This window comes from Neomonachus schauinslandi, chromosome 14, assembly GCF_002201575.2.
Source record: "Neomonachus schauinslandi chromosome 14, ASM220157v2, whole genome shotgun sequence".
Classification (NCBI taxonomy): domain Eukaryota; kingdom Metazoa; phylum Chordata; class Mammalia; order Carnivora; family Phocidae; genus Neomonachus; species Neomonachus schauinslandi.
In genome coordinates, this window is record NC_058416.1 from 21,295,817 (window position 1) to 21,323,564 (window position 27,748).

General features: G+C 37.9%; 1 protein-coding gene across 1 annotated transcript in view; it reads right to left on the reverse strand.

Annotated features, from left to right (window-relative positions):
- Positions 1 to 27,748, reverse strand: part of DCC (DCC netrin 1 receptor) — a 773,306-nt gene that overhangs the window by 38,519 nt on the left and 707,039 nt on the right. The window contains exons 24-25 of the mRNA XM_044921252.1: positions 24,939 to 25,165; positions 21,003 to 21,119 (exon numbers count right to left, since the gene is read on the reverse strand). Of these exons, the coding sequence (XP_044777187.1) occupies positions 21,003 to 21,119; positions 24,939 to 25,165 (344 nt within the window). The remainder of the gene's footprint in view (positions 1 to 21,002; positions 21,120 to 24,938; positions 25,166 to 27,748) is intronic.

Consider the following 27,748-nt stretch of genomic DNA (forward strand, 5'->3'; position numbering starts at 1 on the left):
AAACAGTACAGTTTAGTGACACATTAATTTAAATATAACTACATGTTGTTTGGGAATACCAAGTATTTTTTAGTGGTACTGGCTTAAACCCACAGATCAATACCTTACATAATATTTCCTAGGTGTATTGAGCATTATTCAATTCCATTATTCAATATCTATTAAATTATGCCACATTATAAAATACTTATTCTAATTGAAGTCGATCATCTTACATCATCTTATAAAACATTTAGTATTCCCTACCTCTTATTAACAAAAAATACAATTTAAACTAGCTACTAGAATGATTTTCAGCAGTATATTTCTATTACATCAATAAAGTTAGTTCTATTATATGCATTATTTTTATTTAATTACACTCTAATTCCAATTACTGGAGTTTAACATGCATGAGCATGCACATTTACCAAAGGAAAACCTTTCTTTTTATCATATTCTTCTTACCTAAGTAACTTCATGATCATTGACACAGATTATATTGCATTATTTTAAATTAGTTAGAAGTAACATGTAGATTTAAAAATTTTTTTTCTAACTTAAAGTGCAGATTCATTACATTAAACATACAACACTTTAAATCAAAAGGGCTGCTTCTAGTAAAATAGCTTTTGAATTAGCATTCTGGAATTTATTTTTCAGTGTATTTATAATACTCCTTGAAATATATAGTAACATGTTTATTTGAATTGAAAAATTAAAAAAAGAAACACTATTGGTTTCACAATAAGGACTAACTCTTTCAAATAGGTTAAATGATGGGTGTTTTCCATGAAATGACTACAAACTAAAAGATTGTAATAGAATAAAAGCATTTTTCAAAAAATTATATTGGTAACAGTATATTGTAAGTGATATTTCAATGCTTCCAATCCTGTCATAATATACCATATTATATAAAGTACTTCTTAGTGGAAAAAATTTGCAGATGTATTTTATAATTACTCTGTAAATCTTAGTAAAGTTTCTAACAGGTGTACCTCTTAAAAATGAGAAAGCAAATAACCTGAATGAGTAACAAATACTTTTGAAAGTCAAGCAGTTTCTAAAATTTTTACTTCCAGCATAATTGGAAGACAACATCTAGTTTGTTGAAATATTATAAAAAATAACTTCAGATGAGAGTTCACAGTCTGATTTTGGCACATAATTTGGAAGTTCAAATCATTGAGTGACTGCTGTAAAAATCTTATTGTTGTAACACTCACCCACACATATACGCAAATAAAGTTTCTCAGTGTTCAGATAAATAAAACAGTGGAATAGAATTTATGCAAAAAGTAACATTCATCCACAGATGTATGCAATAATTGTATAGAAAAAGCCTTATTTGTGTCATTTAAGTGATAGAATTCTAATAAAATCTTACTTTATAAACAACTGTACAGAAATACTAATTGTAGAATTGAGGAGGGAAAGATGGCGGAGGACTAGGGGACCCTATTCCAACTGGTCCCCTGAATTGAGCTGGATATCTACCAGACCACTCTGAACACCCACAAAATCAGCCTGAGATGTAAGAAGATAGATCTGGATCTCTACAAACAGGATATTGCACATGGTTGGTTTCAAGGTATGAAGCGGGGAGCCGTGATTCTGTGGCAGATATCAGAAGATAAATGGAAGGGGGAGGGAGCCGTGGGAATCCTGCACTGCCAGTGAGCGATAGCCTCCCATGCTGGGGATGGGGCACAGACTCACAGACCGGTTGTAGCGGGGAAAGGACTTTAGGGCAGCCCCCCAGACTGAAACCTGGAGGGGTGGGGCTGTGCGTGTGAACTGGGGGCAGCTGTGGTGTTAGAAGCACAAAGGGCAGAGACGTGCCCCCATGCCCTGACCTGGAGGTGAGGACTGGGAGCCCTGCTGAGGGGTGCACAACCTAGGATGCTGCAGTTTATAGCAGCACAGACAGAAACAGAGATAGTGTGGCCTGGAGAGCTCATTGAAGAACAGACTGCGATCTCTCTGCTCTGAGGCAGAGGGTTGGAAATGATCTCTTCTACTCTGACTCCCGAAGAGACACGGAAAGCCACCAGGGAAAGCCACCAGAGAACAAAAGCCCCCCAAAACCGGTTTTCACTGAGCCCATCCCCCCCCAACAGGGGGCAGGGCAACTCCGCCCAAACAGCGTTGCCTAAGTAACAGCACAGCAGGCCCCTCCCCCAGAAGAGAGGCCAACAACCCTAAGGTCCTTATAAAACAGGTGCATCTTGCTTGGGTTGTGGTCAATAATTTGGACCCTGTACATTCCCTCAACAGAATGACTAGGAGGAGGAACCTGCAAAATAGGAAAGACTCAGAGACTGTGACTTCTGCCACAGATTTACAAATGGATACAGATATAACCAAGATGTCGGAAATGGATTTCAGGGTAACAGTTATGAAGATGACAGCTAGAATGGAGAAATCGATTAATGGCAACATAGAGTCTCTAAGGGCAGAAATGAAAGCTGAACTGGCAGAACTTAAAAATGCTATCAATGAGATCCAATCTAATCTAGATAATCTAACAGCTAGGGTAAGCGAGGCAGAAGAATGAATTAGTGATCTAGAAAACGAATTGACAGAAAAGAAGGAAAAAGAGGAGGCCCCAGAGAAACAACTCAAAATCCATGAAAACAGAATCAGAGAAATAAGTGACACCTTGAAACGTTCCAATGTCAGAATTATTGGGATCCCTGAGGGTGTGGAGAGACAGAGAGAGAGGACTAGAAGATATAGTTGAGCAAATTGTAGCTGAGAACTTCCCTAATCTGGGGAATGACACAAACATTCCTGTCCTAGAGGCAGAGAGGACCGCTCCCAAGATCAAGGAAAACAGGCCAACATCCAGGTATGTAATAGAAAAACTCACAAATCTTAGAATGAAGGAAACCATCTTAAGGGCAGTTAGGGGGAAGAGATTCCTTACATACAGAGGGAGGAACATCAGAATAACGTCAGACCTATCCACAGAGACCTGGTAAGCCAGAAAGGGCTGGCAAGACATATTCAGGGTACTAAATGAGAAGAACATGCAGCCAAGAATACCTTATCTGGCAAGGCTGTCATTTAGAATGGATGGAGAGATGCAGAGCTTCCAAGACCAGCAGAAACTGAAAGAATATGTGACCACTAAGCCGGCTCTGCAAGCAATATTAAGGGGGGTTCTATAAAAGGAGAAACACCCCAAGAGTGATATAGAACAGAAATTTACAGAGACAATCTATAGAAACAAGGACTTCACAGCCAACATGATGACAATAAATTCATATCTTTCAATAATCACTCTCAACATGACCAGCCTAAATGCTCCCATAAAATGGCACAGGATTGCAGATTGGATAAAAAGACAGGACCCATCCATATGCTGTCTACAAGAGACTCATTTTGAACCTAAAGATACATCCAGACTGAAAGTGAAGGGATGGAGATCTATCTTCCATGCCAGTGGACCTCAAAAGAAAGCTGGGGTAGCAATTCTTATATCAGACAAATTAGATTTTAAACTAAAGACTGTAATTAGAGACACAGAAGGACACTATATGATTCTTAAAGGGTCTATCCAACAAGAAGATCTAACAATTGTAAATATCTATGCCCCCAACATGGGAGCAGCCAACTACATAAGCCAACTGTTAATCAAAATCAAGAGTCATATTGATAATAATACGAAACTAGAAGCTGGTTCTTTGAAAGAATTGATAAGATTGATAAACCACTGGCCAGACTTACCCAAAGGAAAAGAGAAAGGACCCAAATTAATAAAATTATGAATGAAAGGGGAGAGATCACGACTAACACCAAGGAAATAGAAACAATTATTAGAAATTATTAACAACAACCATATGCCAATAAATTAAGCAACCTGGAAGAAATGGATGCCTTCTTGGAAAACTATAAACTCCCAAGACTGAAAAAGGAAGAAATTGACAACCTGAATAGGCCAATAACCAGTAACAAGATTGAAGCAGTGATCAAAAACCTCCCCAAAAACAAGAGCCCAGGGCCTGATGGATTCCCTGGGGAATTCTACCAAACATTCAAAGAAAAAATAATACCTATTCTCCTGAAGCTGTTTCAAAAAATAGGAACAGAAGGAAACCTTCCAGACTCATTCTATGAGGCCAGCATTACCTTAAACCCCAAACCAGGCAAAGACCCCATCAAAAAGGAGAATTTCAGGCCGATATCCATGATGAATATGGATTCCAAAATTCTCAACAAAATCTTAGCTAATAGGATCCAACAATACATTAAAAGTATCATCCACCACGACCAAGTGGGATATATCCCAGGGATGCAAGGGTGGTTCAACATTCGCAAATCAATCAATGTGATAGAACACATTAATAAGAGGAGAGAGAAGAACCATATGGTCCTCTCAATTGATGCAGAAAAAGCATTTGACAAAATACAGCATCTTTTCCTGATTAAAACTCTTCAGAGTATAGGGATAGAGGGAACATTCCTCAATTTCATAAAATCCATCTATGAAAAACCCACAGCAAATATCCTCCTCAATGGGGAAAAGATGAGAGCCTTTCCCTTAAGATCAGGAACACGTCAAGGATGCCCACTCTCGCCACTATTGTTCAACATAGTACTAGAAGTCTTAGCAACAGCAATCAAACAACAAAAAGAAATAAAAGGTATTCAGATTGGCAAAGAAGAAGTCAAACTCTCTTTGCAGACGACATGATACTTTATGTGGAGAATCCAAAAGACTCCACCCCCAAATTACTAGAACTCATCCAGCAATTCAGTAATGTGGCAGGATACAAAATCAATGCACAGAAATCAGTTGCTTTCTTACACACTAACAATGCAACTGTAGAAAGAGAAATTAGAGAAACGATTCCATTTACAATAGCACCAAAAACCATAAGATACCTTGGAATAAGCCTAACCAAAGACGTAAAGGATCTATACTATAGGAACTACAGAACACTCATGAAAGAAATTGAAGAAGACACAAAAAGATGGAAAAACATTCCATGCTCATGGATCAGAAGAATAAACATTGTTAAAATGTCTGTGCTACCCAGAGCAATCTATACCTTCAACCCCATCCCGATCAAAATTCCAATGACATTTTTTAAAGTGCTGGAACAAACAATCCTAAAATTTGTATGGAATCAGAAAAGACCCCAAATTGCCAAGGAAATTTTGAAAAAGAATAACAAAGCTGGGGGCATCACGTTACCCGATTTCAAGCTATATTACAAAGCAGTGATCATCAAGACAGCATGGTACTGGCACAAAAACAGATATATAGACCAATGGAACAAAATAGAGAGCCCAGATAGGGACACTCAACTCTATGGTCAAATAATCTTCGACAAAGCAGGAAAAAATATGCAATGGAAAAAAGACAGTCTCTTCAATAAATGGTGCTGGGAAAATTGGACAGCCACATGCAGAAGAATGAAACTCGACCATTCTCTAACACCATACACAAAGATAAACTCAAAATGGATGAAAGACCTCAATGTGAGACAGGAATCCATCAAAATCCTAGAGGAGAACATAGGCAGTAACCTCTTTGACATCGGCCACAGCAACTTCTTTCAAGATACATCTCCAAAAGCTAGTGAAACAAAAGCAAAAATGAACTTTTGGGACTTCATCAAGATAAAAAGCTTCTGCACAGCAAAGGAAACAGTCAACAAAACAAAGAGGCAACCCACAGAATGGGAGAAGATATTTGCAAATGACACTACAGACAAAGGGCTATATATCCAAGATCTATAAAGAATTTCTCAGACTCAACACCCAAAAAACAAATAATCAAGTCAAAAAATGGGCAGAAGACATGAACAGACACTTCTCAAAAGAAGACATACAAATGGCTAAGAGACACATGAAAAAATGTTCATCATCATTAGACATCGGGGAAATTCAAATCAAAACAACATTGAGATAACACCTTACACCAGTTAGAATGGCAAAAATTGACAAAGCAAGAAACAAGAAATGTTGGAGTGGTTGTGGAGAAAGGGGAACAACTCTTACACTGTTGGTGGGAATGCAAGTTGGTACAGTCACTTTGGAAAACAGTGTGGAGGTTCCTCAAAAAATTAAAAATAGAGCTACCTTATGACCCAGCAATTGCACTGCTGGGTATTTACCCCAAAGACACAGATGTCGTGAAAATAAGGGCCATATGCACCCCAATGTTCATAGCAGCAATGTCCGCAATAGCCAAACTGTGGAAAGAGCCGAGATGCCCTTCAACAGATGAATGGATAAAGAAGATGTGGTCCATATATACAATGGAATATTACTCAGCCATCAGAAAGGATGAATACCCAACTTTTACATCAACATGGATGGGACTGGAGGAAATTATGCTAAGTGAAATTAGTCAAGCAGAGAAAGTCAATTATCATATGGTTTCACTTACTTGTGGAACATAAGGAATAGTCATGGAGGACATTAGGAGAAGGAAGGGAAAAATGAAGGGGGGGGGCAATCAGAGGGAGAGAGGAACTATGAGAGACTATGGACTCTGAGAAACAAACTGAGGGTTTCAGAGGGGCGGGGGATGGGGGGATGGGTTAGCCCAGTGATGGGTATTAAGGAGGGCACGTACTGCATGGAGCACTGGGTGTTATACGAAAACAATGAATCATGGAACACTATATCAAAAACTAATGATGTACTGCATGGTGACTAACATAACATAATAAAATTAAATTAAATTAAAAAAAAAATACTAATTGTAATGTTAACTCAACTCCGAAGAAAAAAACCCAGCAGTTAAACCTAAACTTATGCTCACGTAAGTTTATAATAATACACAAATAATTTCAGTTTATAAAAATATTATATTGCAAAGAAATAAGATAGATGATCAATAAAAGACATAAAGACAGATGACATTTGTATATTATTCTGTTGGGAGAGTGAATTGTAGGGACTAGCTCAAGGAGAAATGTGTCAATTCTTCTCAGTTAAAAAGAAGCTTCCTCATGTATTTTGTAAATGGATGATGGTGGATATCAAATTGCTATGGTATTTCTATGCATTTGGATTTATTTAAAAGAGTGGTATACCAAAGAAAGTACATCCTTCACGGACATTTATAACAAGCTGTTTTAGATGTTAAATTAAAAAATGTTTGAGTGCTACAAAGTTTTCTAAATTATTTTTGGGAAGAATTGAATGAAAATTTGAGAATAAGTGATATATAACACAATATCCTATAAAGATATTTACAAAGAGTAAATTGTGGATAAACAAACACATGAACAGACTCCAGAAAAAGGAAAAGAAAAAAGATGACAGGGAAAATTGCAAAAAGAATCAGAGATTCAAGGCAGATATCAGCTAAAATGATTCTAAATTCCTTAAAGAAAGAGGTTGTAATTTTGTAGTCTTTGTATTTCTCATAGTACAGTGATAGAGATACTTTATATTTTTCAAGTGAGTTAATAAGTAGGATTTTCTAGAAGTAATATTTAGAAATCTGTCATTTTAATCCACTGGAGACTATTTAAGTGGTTTGATGTATTATTTAGTTTCCTGGGGTGTACAGTTACTATAGTAATAATAGTATTAATAATGGACTTGAACACATTTGTAAATAAGAGCCATATGATAACATAATGTCTATATTCAGGAAACTTAAACTCTCAGTCTCCCAGGCAGTCAATTTAATGATTTCACCCATCTTACTGATCAAATGGGATCACTGCATAGTCATTAATGTTGATTGCCAGATTGTAAAGCTGTCTCTGTGTTGACAATTTTCACCCATAAATAAATGTGACAACCATAGTTTCCCTAGATATAGAAGGCACCCAACTCCACAAATTGCACACATTTCCTTATCAATAGTATTATGTGAACTTAACCAATATTTTATAATACATTTAGAAAAAGAATTTCATAAATATATCCTGGAATGGAGAAACATAAAATAATTTGGCAAGTCACAGAATATAAAATCAGAGAACTAAGAGAACCCAAGAGACTAAATTTATATTCCAGTTCCAAGTCTTTCATTACTGAAGAAAGGAATTTTCCTTTCTAAGTTTTGCATTTTCACTACTGACCTGGGTACAAATGGCTCGCAAATAATAAAAGTTCTTTAAAAAATAAAAAATCCATTGTATGTTTCTGCATCTCAACAATTCCCATTGTTCTATTCCCTGGCATGAAATAGAATAGTTTGTTTTCCAAAGCTTTGGTTTTGAAGTATTTTGATTCATGATTCATTTCTAAAAGGGCCCAGAAGTCTACACCTACTTCGAAGACAGTTGTTGCAGAAATAATCATTCTAAAGTAAGTTGGATACAATACTATGTATTGAAATGCTGTTTGGCATTTTTCTCCCACATGTCAGGATTGAGAGCCAGAAACACACACACACACACAGAGAAACACACACACACACACACACACACATACACATTCTCTCTCTCTCTCCCTCTCCCTCACACTACTGTTCAAAGCATTCACTGCACTGCTATGTTTATGTAAAACAACTCAGAAACCGATATCATTAAGAATTTTCAATAAATCTCTGCTGTGTGGCCAAATATGACAAGAAATCTGCTCTGACACAGCTTGCTGACAATTGAATTTATATCTCACACTGATGCACAAAGATTTTTCAAGTAGAAATTCCCTCACCAAATTACTTAGCTCTTTGAACAGAACATATTGATATTCGAAAGCTTTTACAACGTTCTTAAAAATGTTGGCACTAAATGCAACCTATAGGAAATCTAAAGTAGAGATTTTTTTTTTAAGCTACAATTTTAAGAAATAAAACCCTCTGTAGGTATTTCTCAACATGGTACTTGACAGAGTCGAGAGATGTGTTGAAGAGGAGGGGTAGAAAAATAAGAACAAAGATAAAATTTTGAAGTGAAAAGAATTTAAGTGAAATGATTTCTCATTCTGCCTCTCCTTACCACGTCTTTTCTGCAATGACCTACATATCATCCGGACTCTTTGGAAATTTAGTGTCTATCGCCCTTGTTAAATATTTTCGTCTCCTTCACAGTTTCAGGTGTTCTTTGACAAGTACTTGTCATGGAATATCCACGAACTCCACCAATATCCTCATACTCCCCTCAGGAAACGTATGAATATTCACAAATATGTGTTCTGTCATTATTCTCTACAGTGTGGCAAAGAGCCCAAGCACTGAGGTCAAACTGCCTGGGTTCATGATCTAGTTCTGGCTCTTGGTAGTGAGTACATGTTACAGCCAGTATCTGAGATGCCTCCGATAGAGTCCCAATGCATGGTATTCACATCCTGGTGGCTTCCCTGACACATTTCGCCAGGATTGGTCTGATTACCAATGGAATGCAGCACAAATGCAGAAGAAATTCCACTTCCAAAACCAGGTTAACAAAGAAGACGTACAAATGGCCAACAGACACATGAAAAAATGCTCAATATCACTTGGCATCAGGGAAATAAATCAAAACCACAAGGACATACCACAATGAGATATCACCTCACATCAGTCAGAATGGCTAAAATTAACAACTCAAGAAACAACAGATGTCGGTGAGGATGCGGAGAAAGGGGAACCCTCTTACACTTTGGTGGGAATGCAAACTGGTGCAGCCACTCTGGAAAACACTATGGAGGTTCCTCAAAAAGTTAAAAATAGAACTATCTTATGAGCCAGCAATTGCACTACTAAGTATTTATCCAAAGGATACAAACATAGTGATCCGAAGGGGCACCTGCACCCCAATGTTCATATCAGTAATGTCCACAATAGCCAAAATATGGAAAGAGCCCAGATGGCCATCGACACATGAATGGATAGAGAAGATGTGGTGTATATGTACAATGGAATATTACTCGGCCATCAAAAAGAATAAAATCTTTTCATTTGCAATGACATGGATAGAACTGGAGGATATTATGCTAAGTGAAATAAGTCAGTCAGAGAAAGACAAATACCATAGGATTTTACTCCTATGTGGAATTTAAGAAACAAAACAGATGAACATAGGGTAAGGGAAGGAAAAGTAAGATGAAAGCAGAGAGGGAGGCAAACCATAAGAGACTCTTAATTATAGGAAACAAACTGAGGGTGGCAGGAGGGGAGGTAGGTGGGGTGATGGGGTAATTGGGTGATGGGCATTAAGGAGGGCACTTGAAGTAATGAGCACTGGGTAGGTGGGGTGATGGGGTAACTGGGTGATGGGCATTAAGGAGGGCACTTGAAGTAATGAGCTCATTGTGTTATATGCAACTGATGAATCACTAAATTCTACCTCTGAAACTAATAATACAGTCTATGTTAATTAAATTGAATTTAAATTAAAAAGTTAAAAAAACAAAAAAACCCTTTGTTCCCTGAACAATGCTATTTTTATATGAAAGCATTCATTAAAATTGGTCTTCTGATGTGAAATAAAAGACATAAAAAGAAAAAGGTTGTCCTCTCTCACTGTTTTATTTTTATTTTTTAAAAGATTTTATTTATTTACTTGTCGGAGAGAGAGAGGACAAGCAGGGGGAGGAGAAGAGGGAGAAGCAGGCTCCCCGCTGAGCAGGGAGCCCGATGTGGGGCTTGATCCCAGGACCCTGGCTCATGACCTGAGGCAAAGGCAGACATTTAACTGACTGAGCCACCCAGGCATCCCTCTGTCCCACTCTTTTAGATCACTCATCCTGTGAGGAGCCAGGAGTCATGTCTGGAGAACATGCTGGCAAACCTGTGGACATAACGGAAGCTGTTGAGAAAATGAGTGATTGTTTTACGTTGCTACGTTTTGGAGGTAATGTGTTATGCAGTAATAGATAGCTATGCGTTAACCCGAGCAAGTTATTTAAGGTCATTGTTTCTTAGTTTTCTCATTGTAAAGTGGAGATGGTAATAGTACCAATGTTACGGTATGGCTGTGAGGATTGAAGAGATTATCCATAGAGAAGTATAATAGAGTGGAGGGTCAGGAGTCAGCCCTTCAAAAATGCTGCTTATTGTTATCAATCTGCAGGGATCCAACAGATCCTAAGATTGAGCCAAATGTCATATAACAGGGAAATGCTGTTTAAAATACCCCTTTTACAGGTATATTATCTTAATCATGGTGATGGTTTCATGTGTATATGCATATGTCCAAACTTATCAAATTGTATACATTAAATATGTACAGTTTTGTATACACCAATTATACCTCAAAAAATCTGTTAAAAATAAACCAAATTTTAGGGGCACCTGGGTGGTGCTGTCGGTTAAGCTCTTGGTTTCGATTCACGTAATGATCTCAGGGCTGTAAGACTGAGCCCCGTGTCAGCCTCAGCATGGAGTCTGCTTGGGATTCTCTCTCCCTCTTCATCTGTTCCCCCCCCCAATAAATAAATCTTTTATAAAAACCCAAAATTTAAAATATGACCACTTAAAAGATAAACCGAATATTTTACCAAGATGCTGAAAATTATTCTCATTGTCAAAAATGTATACTTCTATAAAAAAACAAAAACATCCTGTCTTACATTTAAGAAAAGAGTTCAATACATTAAGATAGAGGTAACTAAATGGTAGGGTTTTTTTTTTTTTTTTCAAGATTTTGTTTATTTATTTGAGAGAGAGAGAGCATGAACAGGGGAGGGGCAGAAGGAGAGGGAGAAGCAGACTCCCCACCACTGAGCAAGGAGCCTGACTCAGGGCTCAATCCCAGGATCTGGGATCATGACCTGAGCCAAAGGCAGACACTTAACCGACTGAGCCACCCAGGCACCCCTAAATGGTAGGTTTTAACTCAAATTTGAACCTGAGGGAAATATAACACTAAGATTTTTGAGATTAGATAGGAAAATTCTTCCCCTGGCAGAGGAAAATAACTGGAATTATGATTATAAAACAAAATCTAGGTTCAGATTTTTGTTCTGTCCTTTATGAGGTAAGGGAAGGCCTCGTTTATTTAGACCTAGCCAGCCTGAAGATGAGGTTTGATGTGGAGGTGACCGGACCACTACCCACCATAGGGCAACTATGAAGATGTACTGAGATCAGATGGAGGACACTGTCAGCAGGAGACTTGAAAACTCATACAGCCTCCTACAGCCTTGTTCACTTCTGTCTGACCCTTCTCAACTGAGATTTTCTCAGTTCAGGCTATGAAGTCTGGATAGTCAACATCTGAGTGTACATTTTGACACCATGAGCATCAGACAGAAGATGAGACCACAGGAAAGGGAACCTCTGATCTGGGTCCAAATGAATCATTTGAGATGAGCTTGAGTCACCACACCTCCCTTTTCTGCAGATCAGTGACTTTCTCAAGACACAGTGAGAATATCTGCCTTAGTCTTTTACGAGTTACCCTGGACTGCCCAAAAGACTTACTCAGATGAGAAAAGTCTTGGAATAAAAGATGGTGTGTTTTGTTGTAGATATATCTAAGACATTAGGAATTAAAAAAGAATTAGGTGACACAAATCATAAAAAGCAAGGGATTCTTATTTTTCATATTGCTCTAGGAAACCTTTCCAAAAGCTATGCTTGTGTTCCTTTTGTACTCCATCATCCAAAATTCTTTACCTTCACCAATTCTTCATCAGAAGCATTCTTGATTATTTCTATATCTCTGATAAACCACTTTTTTGCCTTGCAAAATCCTCCCTAAAAACACACTGCATATTCCCCAGAGTACCTTTTTGAGCTTAAAAGCCATATCTTGACCTTGTCTGCACAATCCTACTGACCTGCTGATTTTGATAATCCAGTGGAATTACCAATCAATTAATTTTATTTAACAAGTCATTTGCTTATGGAACTACCAAGAAACAACCTCTGGGTTTTCAACTCTCATTCATCAACAACTGTGCCATTTACACAGCGCTGTGGGAGATACAGAGGTACATAAAAAATACTACCTCCTGCAGAAGCTCACAGTAAGAGGAAGAATGAAGTACACCATTCAAGACTCAAAGAACAAAAACTGGTCTTAATAATGTAATGATCAAATTATTATTTGGAGTTACAAACATATTAGACAATGACATCATTTCTAATGCAAATTTAAGTGAGCTTTTAACTTTCTCTTTCTTGCCACTGCTCCCATAGTTCCGAATAGTTGAAAATTTGTATGTGTTGGTGTTTACGATGGAACTAGAAGAGTTGTTAGCACTCATTACTCCTAAGAAAAGCACCCTTGGTCAGATGTGGGCATTCACAGGGGCTGCAGGGTGATGGAATGAATGCCCAGTTCTAAAACCTATTAAGCAGGGACCAGTCTTAGGGTACTGGCTTCTTACACCATGAATGCAAGTTTCACACAAGGATTGTGACTTAGAATCAAATGTTTCAGAGGTTAGAATTATCCTCATATCTGGGTACAAGATGGCCTTCTGGTAGCACAGTGCCTCGAGCCAACAGAACTCTAGTTTTTAAAATCTGCTTTTTCTCATGCAGCTTTATTTCACTTCTCAATAGCTTCTCCAATCCATTGTTTGAGTTCTGCAATCAAGTGACTAAAGCAGATGGTGGGAATGGGGAAAAAAAAGAGTTGGCTTTCACAGTAAATGTTCTAGAAAGCCCCAAACCAGTAGTCATAAGCAGTTCCTAAGCTATCACAAAAGCAAAACTATATGCCTTCCTTTGCCTCAGTCTTTTTACTACATGCTTCAGGCCACTTTTTTTGAGACTTCTTTTTTCCTTTAAAAGCTGATACTATATTTTTTCCCCTCAAAGATGTACAGAGAAACAGAAAAAAAAAATGAAATTCAAGAGAATTCTGCCTAAGAAACTTTCATACATTAAATTATCAGAATTTTTTTTAACTCATGTGATCTTAAAAGTAATCTGCTTCAATCTAAATTCTTCCTAGTTCTGATTCCCCTCCTCTCCTCCAGCATTTTCCAGAAGAAAACCCTGGTTGAAAATGGAAAGGGGATCCAAGGTCAAACAAATACTTATGTTCCATCAAGTAATAAATTACTAGAAATAAATGTAAGTAAATCTACCTCTTTCCAGGAATGGCTCTCACCCAAAGAAGTTGCTCACCCAAGATTACACCCCATTTCTTGCGGGGGGCAGCCTGCCTCAAAATTGAGACAAGATTGGAGACAAAGTCCAGAACTCTCCTTTGGGAAAACTCTGAAGGACAATCCATCACCAGAAGAACCTGTGGGGTCAGCTGAGGCCCCCGTTAAACTACACCACCAGTTCCATTTCTCCCTCCTCCCAATCCTGCATCACTTACCCTCACAGGTGTTATTCCAGAAAGCACCTGCTAATAAATTGCCTGTATTTGAAATTCTGTCTCAGAGTCTGATTCCTGGAAACCCATCATCTGACCCTTATATACCCTTTACAAATTCAGGAGAGTTATACTTGATGCTCCTGATTTCTTATAAGTAATTTCATTTGTAGTATAATTCTTTGGCCATTGTAAAAATTGTCAGCCTTTGCCACCATTTTACAACAAAGCACACTGAATCAGAAAATCAAAATACCTGGGTTCTCTTGCCTGTGTTCTGAGCTGGTATGTTTCTCACAAGCATTAGCTTACTTAGCTGTGAAATGTGTTCAGGAGTAAGGAGCCACATACGTCACATCATGTTTTCAACCAATAAGTTGACAAATCTTAGACAAATAAACAGATTTTTGCACTCCAATGAAATTAAATACATTTCCCCATGGATTTGAAAAAATGAAAATGCACTTCAGATAGTCTATATTTGATCTGCTAAGTTACATTTTATAGAGCATGATGAGAAATGTCAAGGAAGAGAGGAAAAATCGTCTTACAAAACTAATGATTCTTAAGTGGAACAGCAAACATCTTCGAACAGGTGACTAGAAATCAGCATGGCACTGTGATGTGGTTTATAGAAGACTCGCTAGATAAGACTTGATAAATCTAAGTAACTGCAAGTGGGGCCATCAGAAAATGTATCTACTATTCTGCATGAAATCATTGCTCTGTCAAGATAGAGATCTACAATTTGTTCAGCAGAGCTATCTGAGGCCTATCAATCATGTCAGTTGCAAAGAGCTTATTTTATTTATCAGAAAGCTAAAGAATTTATTTTAAAATCAACTTTGATTATATGTTGAAGTCATTTCTTTTTGTTAGATAGAGTTTTACCAACACAGAGTTTGGAGATGACAAAGAATATAATGTGATGAAGTTATTTCAAAAGATATATTTTGTATCAACTCTTCCTTTCTTATTGAAGTTTTATTTAAGTATAATATATGTATTGAAAACATGGAATATCCAAAGTAGTGCTTAGGGATTTTCCAAAGTGAAACCTGTGGGGTTTACAATAGGGCATGAAATAGGGCATGAAATAGAACATTATCCAGTTTCCCCATGTTCTCTTCTGGTCACTAATCACCTCCCATCAAGACTAACTCCTCTTCAGAATTCTAACCCCATAGATTATTTTGCCTGTTTTTGAATTTTACATAAGTTGAATCACACAGATGTTAGGTTTCTGTCTTATAACCTTTTATCTGCAAGATTCTCCTTATCGTTTTTGACATTTTAGTTCGTTAATTTTCACTGCTGCATGGCATTCCACTGTGTGAATATGTTACAATGTAATAAAGATATGATATGATGAGAAGGACTGCCACACACCACACATATTCTTGTACGTGTCTTTTGGTGAACATATTATGTATTTCTGCTGGGTATATACCCAAGAGCAAAATAGGTATAAGAATGGGATTGCTGGGTCACAAAATCCTTACACATTTTGTAAAAATATTTAACTGTTTAAAATAATGTACCCATAATATAAGATAATTTTAAAATAAAAACAAAATTAATTGCTGGTCATTTTAGGGCCCCCATTCATATAGAGTAAGACTCTAGGAATAAGGAAAGGTTTGTTGTTTTAGGCAACAAAATAGAGCAACTCTGAGCTCCAGGTGACAACATAAGGCAGCACAATGTGGTGGCCAGATTAAGCACAGGTTTGGGGTTCATACTCTCAGAACCTTAGTTTGCATGTTTGTAAATTGGAGATGCTATTGTCAAAAAAATATCTTTTAAAAAAAGGATACATATAATACAAGGCATTCAAGGCATCTTCATCCTTGAAAAAGCAGTATACCATAGAAGTTCAGAGGTTGCCCAGGTTATCTCCTGGAGTGAGTCAGTAAGCTGTTTGAATCTTTGCTTGCTGTCTGCAAAATCAGGATAATCTCACCACATGATAATATTATGAGGATTTAATGAAATAGTAATTAGCAAGTTACTTAGCAAGTGAATAATATTCAGAAATTCTCAATATTTGTTAGATTTCATTTCATTTTTCCTTCTTCCTAAGCTCATTAGTGCCTTTCCTATTTAATGAAAACAATTTTAACTGCCCTTAATATATCATAAAATCCTATTAGAAGATATTCAACTATAACTGATTAAAAAAAAGTTCCCTAAACTGTTGTGTTACAAATACAAGGCATTCATATGATGCATATACTTATTCATTCAGTCATTTGACAGATATTTAGCAAGCACCAATTTTGGGCTAGTATTGAGCTATACAATGTATGAATGTGAAGATGAATTAGATACATTCCCTCCCTATCGTGAAGTAATTCACAACCTGTTAGAAGAGGGAAGATTTCGACTTGAATACCGAAGCATATGAGGCAGCACTATGTGTAATTAATGCCACAAAAGCAGTAGAAAGAAATGCTATTCAAACATGAGAAAGGAAGCCATCATTTCTGGATACAACATTCAGAAGAGAAAGAATTTATGAGAGCATCACTTTGAAAGTGATGCATACAACTTTGTTAGGTACAGATAGCCACTGAGTCATTCCAAAAGGAGAGCAATGTTCAGAGGGAAAAACAAAGAAGGGGCAATTATATTTATGGATTGGCAATTAGTCTAGCTTGGCAGGAGTCTCGGATATATCTATATATCTTTCTATATCTATCTATTTATCTATCTATCTATCTATCTATCTATCTATCTATCTATCTATCTCTATATGATCAAAGAGTATGGAAGAGGCTAGAAGGGGCTAAGACTCATTGTGATGCTGTTTTGACGGTTCAGGTGTGAAGTCATAAAGAAGAGAATTAACATATGACTCTGGGGAATAGGAAGGTAGCCAGGGATTGAAAAGATACTGTGGGAGAAAAATCAAACCAACAAGATATGGGAACTTACTGGATAAGGAAGTTATAGATGGAACATAAAGGTCCACAGAGGATTTTTTTTTTTAATTTGAGTATAGTTGACACATGAAGCACAATGATTTTTTAAGAAGAAAGCTATAGAAGATTGGCACACACAGAACTTCGTTACAAGAGGAAAGTGGTTGGAGGGGAAAAGAGAGGCAGCTTAGAGTACAGTGACTCTCCATGTAGTAAAAGGAATGAAAGAAGGACAATGGCTTCACAGAGTAGTGCAGCAGGGAGCTTACTGATTAGGAGCTCAGAACTCTGAAGCCAGACCTTCTGAGTCCAAATTCTGCTTCTGCCACTGAGTTGCTGTATGACTAAAAGCTAGGTACTTAAACTCTCCAAGCCTCAGTTCCCTTATTAGTGAAACAGGCATAAAAATTATATCTAACCCATGAGTTGAACAGTTGGAATTCATTATAAATTCCATAACAATTTTTGTACTTATTGGAATAAGACTGAGAGCTCTATTAGAGCGTGGAGGAAACATGACATCTAGTAAAGTAGAAAGAAGCAGCCGTTAATTCATTCACCTAAGTTGTCTCCCCTGGAGCTTGTCAATCGCACCAGGCTCTGTTCTGAGCATTGAGGATATGAGATGATCAAAGAGGCAAAATCTCTACCCTTATAGAGATTACAACATGGGGAACACATAATAAATAAGCAAATACAAAAAATGAAAGCAGGATGGTCATTCACCTTGCTAAAGAAAAATGAAGCAGAACAAACAGAGCAGAGAGTGACCAAAAATGCTGTGTTAGACAATAGTCAGGGAAGACCCGTGATGGTGGCCATTGAATGCAGACTTGAATGAAATTAAGAAAAAGCCATGTAATTATCTATGAAAAGAAATTCCAGGGAAAGGGAACAGCAAGTGAAAAGTCCTTGAGTTTAGATGTGTTACTTTTTTTTTTTTTTTTTTTTAGATTTTATTTATTTATTTGACAGAGACACAGCGAGAGAGGGAACACAAGCAGGGGGAGTGGGAGAGGGAGAAGCAGGCTTCCTGCAGAGCAGGGAGCCTGATGCAGAGCTTGATCCCAGGACCCTGGGATCATGACCTGAACTGAAGGCAGACACTTAACGACTGAGCCACCCAGGCACCCCTGGATGTGTGTTATTATCCAAAGAACAGAGAGGAAGGCTATGAGGCTGAAATGGATTAGAGTAGTAGCAGGAGATGAAGTGAGAGATGTGTCCAGAGGTTTTATCACAGGAGGCCTTGTAGGACATGGTAAAATCATGGATTTTGTTCTGCATATGATGGGAAATCAAGAGGAGTGACATGATCTAATGCACACATTGAAAGACTGCTCTGTAGATAACTTACCATAGGAGAAAGAGCTAAGAGATTAATTATGAGCTTAGAGCTACAGTCTATAATCTGAAATAGTTGATGGTGGCATAGTTTAGGACAGCAGTAGAGATGGGAAGTAGTTGGCTTTGGGACAGTTATTGTAAGCAAGAACTATAGGATTGATGAAAGACTGAATTTGGGATGTGATGAAATTTGGATAAAAGAGCATGAAATTAGAGTTTTGAACAAGAGTAAATGGATGAACTGTGATACCATTTATTGAAAAAGGGGAAACAGTAGGAGGGTCGAGTTTGGAGTGGGGGGGGAGGGAATTATGAAAAGCAGGATTTCCATTCTGAACATAGCTGACTTGCCTATTACACACCCATATGGAGAAATTGAGTCAATGGTTGATATGAAAGTTGATATGGATTCTGATAAGAGATCAAGTTAGAGATAAAATTTGGGATTTATCAACATTTAGATGGCATTAGGCCATCAGAACCAGATGACATCATCAAAAGAGTGAGATAGGGCAGAAGAGAGAAGGCTGAAGACTGAGCCCTGGGGCACTCTCTGACTCAGATTGGGAGTAAGAGGAGGAATAAGCAAAAGATACTGAGAAGGAGCAGCCAGTAGGATAGGAAGAAAACCAGGAGCATTTATTATGTCATAACCCAAGTGCAAAAATGTTTCAGTAAAAAAAAAAAAAAAAAGTGAGATGCTATGTCAAATTTTGCTGAGCATCTGAAAATTGATGATTTATTTTGATAATGTGGAGATTACTCATTTCACCTTGCAACTGTGGTTTTAAGTGGAGAGAAACTGTGAAAATCTCATTAAAACTAATAAGGAAGATTACAAAGATTATAAAGAGGAAAATGTGGGTATAAACACATTTTAAAAGAGTTTTTCAGGAAGGGAGAGGGATGAGCTTCTGCTGGAGGGGAAAGTGGTATCCAATGAGGGTGTTTTGAAACAAGAGTTGTGACAGAATACTTGAATGCCTATTGGAGTTACCCATGAAGGAGAAAAATGGATGATTTTTCCCCAGGAAAGGGAAGGGGTCCTCTGATGGATGAGAAGGCTTCAGATAGGAGCACAAACACATCAACTAGATTTGATGGAAGAATAAAGATACCGCTTCTCAGTGCTTCCCTCTTCTTGGTAATATCGTAAGCCAGATTATCAGCTGAGGATGGGGAAAGAAGAGAGATCTGGGGAGTCTGAGAAGTTAGAATAGATGTAAGAGATTCATCTTATAAACTGAAACAACGACTGATGAGAGAAATGAGTGGCATTTCCAAAAACAAGACTGCTTGCCTTGGATTTATGGTCATTAATGCCCAGCGAGCAAGTCATGTGTTTTTCTCTGGATAAAATCAGCTGTTAGGGTACATGGTGAGAGCTGGTAGTGGAGGCTGATTTAATCAGGGTTGAGTTTTTTTCTGGTGAGTATGATGGGGTAGGAGGACCAGGGGAGATGAGGGTGTTTGCAAGGGACTGAGGATAATAAATGACTATGAATTCTCAGTTGAGTTTGGAGGTGAATGAGGACATGAGGCAGATGAGGGACTGTGGGAAGGTGGCAGAGTTAACGGGTTGGAGGTCTTGGTGGGATTGAAGAATTGTTGGCAAGGAGGCAATAAAATAAGTGAGCAGGAAAGTAACAGAGTATAGAAAAAGGGGTGATAGAAACTGAGGCTTGTAGGGGTTACAATGATTGCTTTTTTAAAATTTTATTTATTTATTTATTTATTTTAAAGATTTTTATTTATTTATTTGAGAGAGAATGAGAGACAGAGAGAGCACATGAGAGGGGGGAGGGTCAGAGGGAGAAGCAGACTCCCTGCTGAGGAGGGAGCCTGATGCGGGACTTGATCCCGGGACTCCAGGATCATGACCTGAGCCGAAGGCAGTCGCCTAACCAACTGAGCCACCCAGGCGCCCCAACAATGATTGCTTTAATGGGTGATTGGAATTGATGAACTGAGGTGGGAAGGAGCAAATATCATTGCAGGTACCTTAAAGGAACTAACAGTCTAGGACATTGGATGAATTACCTGCATGGATATTATAATTACCAAGATTAATCATAGAGGTAATTGGAAAGGAAGTGATCCCCAGGTGTGCTAATATCTTCAGTTAATGTGGGAATATGACAGAAAACTTCAAGAAGAGGGTAGTAAGTGGATATCTGTTAACACTTGCTTCAAGGGTGCTAGATTATTTAAATCTGGAAATTAGACCTATTAAAAAATCACACACAAAAAACTATGAAAATGTGATCATTAGAATAAGACCAATAATAGTGACAGAAGTTTCAGCTCTTCAATTCATATTTTTTATAATTCCTTAAATATGTAGTCATCTGTTTTGTAACAGAGAGACCACTGGATTGCACACAACAAATACAATAAGTAAAAATTTGACTTGAGATTATAAACGATATGGTTTTAGTCATTCTTCATTTTGTCCAGCTGCCCAGAAAATTCAGAGAAATCTCTAAATATTTTTGATAATTTGATACAGAAAAGATGAAAACAGAAAACACTTCATTTCTTCCTTGTGGTACCAATCTTTACCCACCAGGATTGTTGGACTGGGCATCCATAGGAATCATAAGCTTGGCCCGAGTGGCTCGACGTGCAGCCAGTGACCTTTCCAGAGTGGACATGGAGCTCCCTGCTTCTTCAGTGTCTTGACCTACAAGAAAAACAATATTCCTGAGAGACACACCTTCTTCAATGATGAAATATTTTACATAATTTTTATCTAGGCACACCGATGCTTTTTTCATTTTATTGAGTTTTTAAATAATTATATCTACTTTTCTGGTTACCCAATCAATATAATATAGTCTCATTGCACAAACATTAGTAAAATTTACCATAACCCCGTTATTCAGAAAGAACCATTATTTATATTTTGTTCTTTACAAGGTTTGCCTATGTGTTCATATGTGAAAGTGAGAAAGTATACATATTTTGTACTTAAGTGACATTTACCATACATACTATTTTGTTACCTTCTTAGGAAAATACTATGAACATCTTTTTCTGTCAAGTCAGTTTTATAATATGTATTTATTTATTTAAAACCACTCATATTTCTATATTCATGAGCACCACCCATTTTATTTATTTTATTTTATTTTTTTAAGTACACTATATGCCCAGTGTGGGACTTGAACTCACGACCCCAAGATCAAGAGTCACATGTTCTACTGACTGAGCCAGCCAGGTGCCCCAGTTTTATCATCTTTAACAGTTCCATAAATGTCCTGTTGTATGAATTTACTACAATTTAATCAACTATTACTTAAGGCCCAAAGACATTATATCTTATTATAAAAACACAGGAAATGAACTATATTTTTCAAAAGTAAGGCTAGGTCTATTTATATAAATTTATTATGATTCCATAAAATACCACACTGAAGAGTCATCAAAAATAATAAAAAACAATGATATGTGTAGATTTAAAATGTTAACAAAAATATATGTTGAGAACAATAAAACTGAAGTTCTGAAGAGTATCATATATGCCCATTTGTGTAATATACATATAAAAGCGTATTGTGTATATACACATTTCTGTGTGTGCATACATATATAAACATATATGTGTATATAATACATGTATATATGGGTTATATATTTGTATACAATATATAATATATATGTGTGTTTATATATCTGTATAAATGTGTGTGCATATATATCTGTATAGAAAGGTTACACACAAAATTCTCAACATTGCCTTCGTTTTGTGAAAGGGATAAGGAATTTGGGGATGGTGAAAAGGCAAACATACTCTTAATTCCTTTGGGTATTCTTTTTCACAACTTTTTGTACTATATTCTTTCTTTCAAAATTACATACATGTATTCTTGTTTTGGTTAAAATAGTAGTTAATAAAATTCAAAATTTAAAATAATGCTGTGGGAAATTTCTACACAGCCAAGATAATGACAACTGCCTAGATCTGAATCTCTCCACACATCCTCCAAAAAACTATACAGACCATATAAGACAATAAAACTATGCAAATTATACCCCTACAGCACAACTAAAAGAGAGAACACAACAAACTTTGAATCTCCCGAAAGTACAGAAGTAAATAATATTTTCCAGTCAAGCTATGACTCAAGTTGCTGCCATAAAGTCTTTGTGGGAAGTTGAATATTTGAGAAAACTATACAAAAGAGAGAAGAGGGGAATAAGCCTCCTAAGACTGACCTAAAATCGTCCACAAAAGGAGAAAGTCTACCCCAAATGTAAAAATATTTTTAAAGTTTCCTAGTAGACCAGAGCACTTAAGAGTATACTATTCATTGACATGGAGTTTTGTTCTTTTAACCAGGAGAGTATAGAGAATGCTTGATATCATGTAAAATATAGTCAGCAGAATTTTGAGTGCTCCTTTCCTTTTACTATAGAGTTGGCAAGTAGGTCCTCAAATAAAAACAGATAGGCACAAGTATCCTCTCATTCTAAAGAAAATAGCCATTGTTTGGAGTTAAGCTTCTCCCGGGACTTATTAAATGATCAGAAGTAGTCTGGCTGCCCCCAAATGTCATTTTAGTGTATAAAAGATAAAGGGAAACGTAAAGAAGGAGAAACCCTAGCAATAATTGGTAAAACCTCCTGAGGGCTGAGAGGCAATTCTATCCCCTTCAGTGGGAGGCAGAACTATGCTATCTTCCTGATGTCCTCTAGGAACCAAAACAGTCAGAATAAGCATCTGTAAAACGTGGAGGTTCCTGCAAAAGAGATCTGCCTTTCATTCATTCTCCAGGTATTAGTCTGCTCAGGCAGCAGGCTTGCTGGTCTACCCTGTGTCTATTTAAACAGAGGAAGAAGTTATTAAAGAGAGCAAGACTGAAAGAAGACCAGGACTGGAGTACAAGCTCTTGCTCTCTCATCATTTGACCTGGCAAAGATGTGGAAACTTCTTCTGGGTCAAGTGAGCATTTGGAAAGTTGCTCAAGCTTGAGTCATCTTCCTGGAATTCACTCAAGTGCAGCTGACCCACCAAAGGACAGTGAGGTTGACATAGCTGTTCCTGGTAGGAGTGGGTTAAGCCCTGACTTGATACCTCACATCACGTAATTGGCCAGTAGAAGAATCCCACAGGGTCTCATAAAGAACTCATACCTGTGTTTCACAAAAGCCCAAGAATTTGGATGTCACATGAAGACAGCCCCTGCACACAAAACAGCAATGCCAAACTTCAAACTATCCTTTGTCTCCTCCCTCCCTGTCTCTCTCCTCTTCGCCTTCCCTCCCCACACTCCTATAGAGCCAGGAAGAACAGACAAGCAGGGGGAGTAAGTAAAGGGGCTTCTGAAACAGACTGTGCCCCCTCCTTCTGCCCCACCTCCCCCACTCCATTTCCCTCCAAGGTGCTGGAAGCTTTAAACAACACACCATGACCCAAGTCCTCAGAGCCAAAAGTCTAGCTGGCCCTAAGGGAAGGAGAAACTTTAATTTAAATTTCAGATCGCAGTTTTTAAGAGAGCTAGAATGCAGTTTAACAACTGAAAATAATGGAAAAGTTAGGGAATCTGCTTGAGATATTATTTAAGAGCTAGAAAAAGAATACTCATTAAATTTTACATTTAAAAAAAAATTTCTGTTTTCAACAGAAAATGAAATATCTTACAACAACTTTCTAGATTTCTTAGTTATTCTTGCACATGGATCGTTCTGTACCTATTCATCAAAGAGTAGGCTTTTTTCTTCTGATCACTTGTATATCAACAGAGCCTGCACATAGACTCCACCAAACCAGGCTAGTGATCATATAATGTGATTGCACAGGGATAAAAGTTGATCTTCACAGTAATCAAGGCTGAAGTAACAGAAGAGTCAATGTGTTCATACGTCATGTGTCCCTAATGTGGTTTTTTTTTTTTTTTTTAAAGATTTTATTTATTTATTTGAGACAGAGAGAATGAGAGACAGAGAGCATGAGAGGGAGGAGGGTCAGAGGGAGAAGCAGACTCCCCGCCGAGCAGGGAGCCCGATGCGGGACTCGATCCCGGGACTCCAGGATCATGACCTGAGCCGAAGGCAGTCGCTTAACCAACTGAGCCACCCAGGCGCCCTAATGTGGTTTTTTTAATGCAAGAAATTGAGAGCAAATTTAAAATCAACTTACAATGATCCATAGACATAAGGAATTAAAAAATGTAAAACAGCTTCAAATTTTATTTGACAAAGCTTTCGTTCAAAATTTAACAAAAAGTAATACATTCATTTGGCTTTCACATTTCAGTATTTCCCAAGTGTACCACCTGTTACCGCTTAGAAGTTTTAAGAAGCATTGCAACTAAAAAAGGCAGGTAATAGGATGATGGAAAAGAAACTAGTTAATCAACCAAATTTACATCAGATTATTTTAACTATTGGTAAATGACCTGCAGATTGAAGGGAAGGATGCCTCCATCAAAGAGGGAGTGGAAAACTCCCCTGTGGGGTTCAGAATGGGGGGTTTGGATGCCCAAGAGGAGAGAGTTACCTGAATGAGAGGTGCTTTTGCTTCCCAGTTGGGTTTCTGACTGGCTGTGGCTGACTGGTGTGAGGTCTTGGCAACTTTGGATGGGAGAGTCCCTTCCTGTAGGGTCAGTACCCGATGGCTTCTCGATATTTTTCATCTCCATTTCTTCATGATGTATCCAAAGGTCAGGGGGCCTGAGGTCCTTCTGGCTGCCCTTCCTCTTGCCAACACTGTGGGTGGCCCGCTTCCTATGGAACAAAAAATTAGAAGGCGATAGTGAGTACCTTTATTCAATGGTCTTTCCTCTCTTTTCTCAGTCAATTCAGGGAAGGATACAAGTGTATCAAGGATACAAGAGTGCTCCCAGGAGGAAACCTATGAAATCCAAGAATTGGCAGGTGTGTCTTGGCTGCCTTTCCTCCCCTCCCCTGGAGCTTCACCACATTATAGGAGCAGTGGTGCTGAATCCCCAAGGCCTAGGCTGCCTGCCAGAGAGTGCCCGACTCTAGCTTCACCAGCTACAAATTTTCACACAAGGTGACAATGGGTTAGATGGAGCCATATGCCAATCTTTGGAGCTAGTCGTAAGGTACTTGACTGCAACATCTGTTTAGGAGATAAATGAAGGAGTTGCTTTGAAAGGGCAAAAGAAATAAAAAGGCCAGAATTTGTGCCAGCCAAGACTGGGGTTTAGAAGAAAGTCCATAGCTCAGCTGTATAAGTTAATGTGCTATTTAAAGACAAAAGGCGGCATGAGGACATTCTAAGGAGAATAAAGCACTTGTGCTTTGGAGTCACTAAGTATCTGGATGCAAACACAGTAAGACCCATCCTTTGAAGAGAGAAGAACACAGTTTAGAAGTAGGCTTCAAATATCTCTTATTTTCCTCTGTAAGAATTTAACAACCATAAATTCATTTTTCAGTGGTAGTCTCTTTTGGGGGCTAGTGAGATGCATATGTTCCCTGCAGGCTAAGTAAAGTAGCATGATATTCCTGCCCACTGTTCTCTATAGTAAGGGTCAGTAAACTATGGCCTGTAGACCAAATCTGCCCACGGCCTGATTTTGTAAATAAAATTTTATTGGAATCCTACTGAGCTCTTTTATTTTCACACTGCAGTGTGTTGAGTAGTTGTAACAAAGACCATGTGTCCCTCATGTCTCACAAAGCCTCAAATATTTACTATTTGCCCCTTTTCAGAAAGTTTCCAACCTCTGCTTTACAGTTCTCTGTTTTTTTGTTTTTTTTTCAAAAGAATTTATTTATTTATTTTAGACAGAGAGAGAGCAAGCATGAGCGGGGTTCGGGAGGGGGGTGGGGCAGAGAGAGAAGCAGGCTCTTGGCTGAGCAGGGAGCCCAATGTGGTGCTCGATCCCAGGACCCTGGGATTATGACCTGAGCTGAAGGCGGACGCTTAACCACTGGGATCATGACCTGAGCCAAAGGCAGACGCTTAACCAACTGAGCCACCCAAGCACCCCAACAGTTCTCCATTTTTAAAAATCTCCACTGTAGCTTCTATTTTTTTTTTAAGGTAATAATATCTCTTCTACGACAGAATTCAGATAGTTAAAATCTAACCTCTGATAGAACCCCAGAGAAGTAACTCCCTCTTAGTTCCTCACTTGCAACGAATGGCTTATAAGGATTAACTGTTTTCATGGTTGCTAAATGGTTCAAACAAACCACTTCAGTGAAAACTCTTTGTAACCTGTACAAGGCGACTGCTTTATTTTCCAATGCTGAAAAGGACCTTTATGCATATGAGGCAATTAATGAATGTTTAGTGGTGTGACTTGTTTTTTGTTATTGTTGTTGTTTTGCTTTACATCTTTTGGTCTTTTTTGAAGGATGCTGATAGGGAGAGGAGACAAAGAATGCCAGACTTAATATTTATCGAGTAGTTTAGCAGAGAAATAATGCAGTATTTTCTGTTCTAATGTTTTTCCTACAACTACCTACATTTTGCTGATTTCCTGGCAGCAGTCCCACACTGACTCTAGACAATGGTCTGTAATAACCCTTAGATCATTTTCTTGTGTCTAAGATAATAACTCTCTGCTAACCATCCGTTCCCTGAATTCATTTCCTTCTACTTCACCTGCCCACAGGAAACAATCTGCAAGTCACACACAGCTCTTTATGTAATCTACTCCTGGTAACTTCTTAGAACAATTTAATGTCATTTTAGAACTTGGAGATTTCACCCTGTTATCTTTCTTTTTTTTTTTTTTTAAAGATTTTATTTATTTATTTGACAGAGAGAGATACAGCGAGAGAGGGAACACAAGCAGGGGGAGTGGGAGAGGGAGAAGCAGGCTTCCCGCCAAGCAGGGAGCCCGATGCGGGGCTCGATCCCAGGACTCTGGGATCATGACCTGAGCCGAAGGCAGACACTTAACGACTGAGCCACCCAGGCGCCCCGACCCTGTTATCTTTCTAACAAATCAAAATGCTAAATAACTTTTTAATCCCAGTGCCTACAAGGCAGCATACAGAGAAGTACCAGTTCCGACATCCAGGATAAGACAGTCCACCTTTACATAATAACTCAATATTTAAATATCCTGTGGGGGAAAATGTGTCAAATAATCTTTGAAACTAAAAATAAATTATGAATTCTGGTTTCCTCTCATTTACACACATGACTCATTCATTCATTCATTCATTCATTCACCAGCCCCCATAACCTCAGTATGCCAAGCTTCCCCAGATGTATTTTATTAAAAAAAAAAAAAATCCCAAACCTGACTGAGGTAGAGCCTTTTTATATGTTGTGATTTATAACCTCCACCTGGGAAAAAATTATCATTCCTGATAAAATGCATA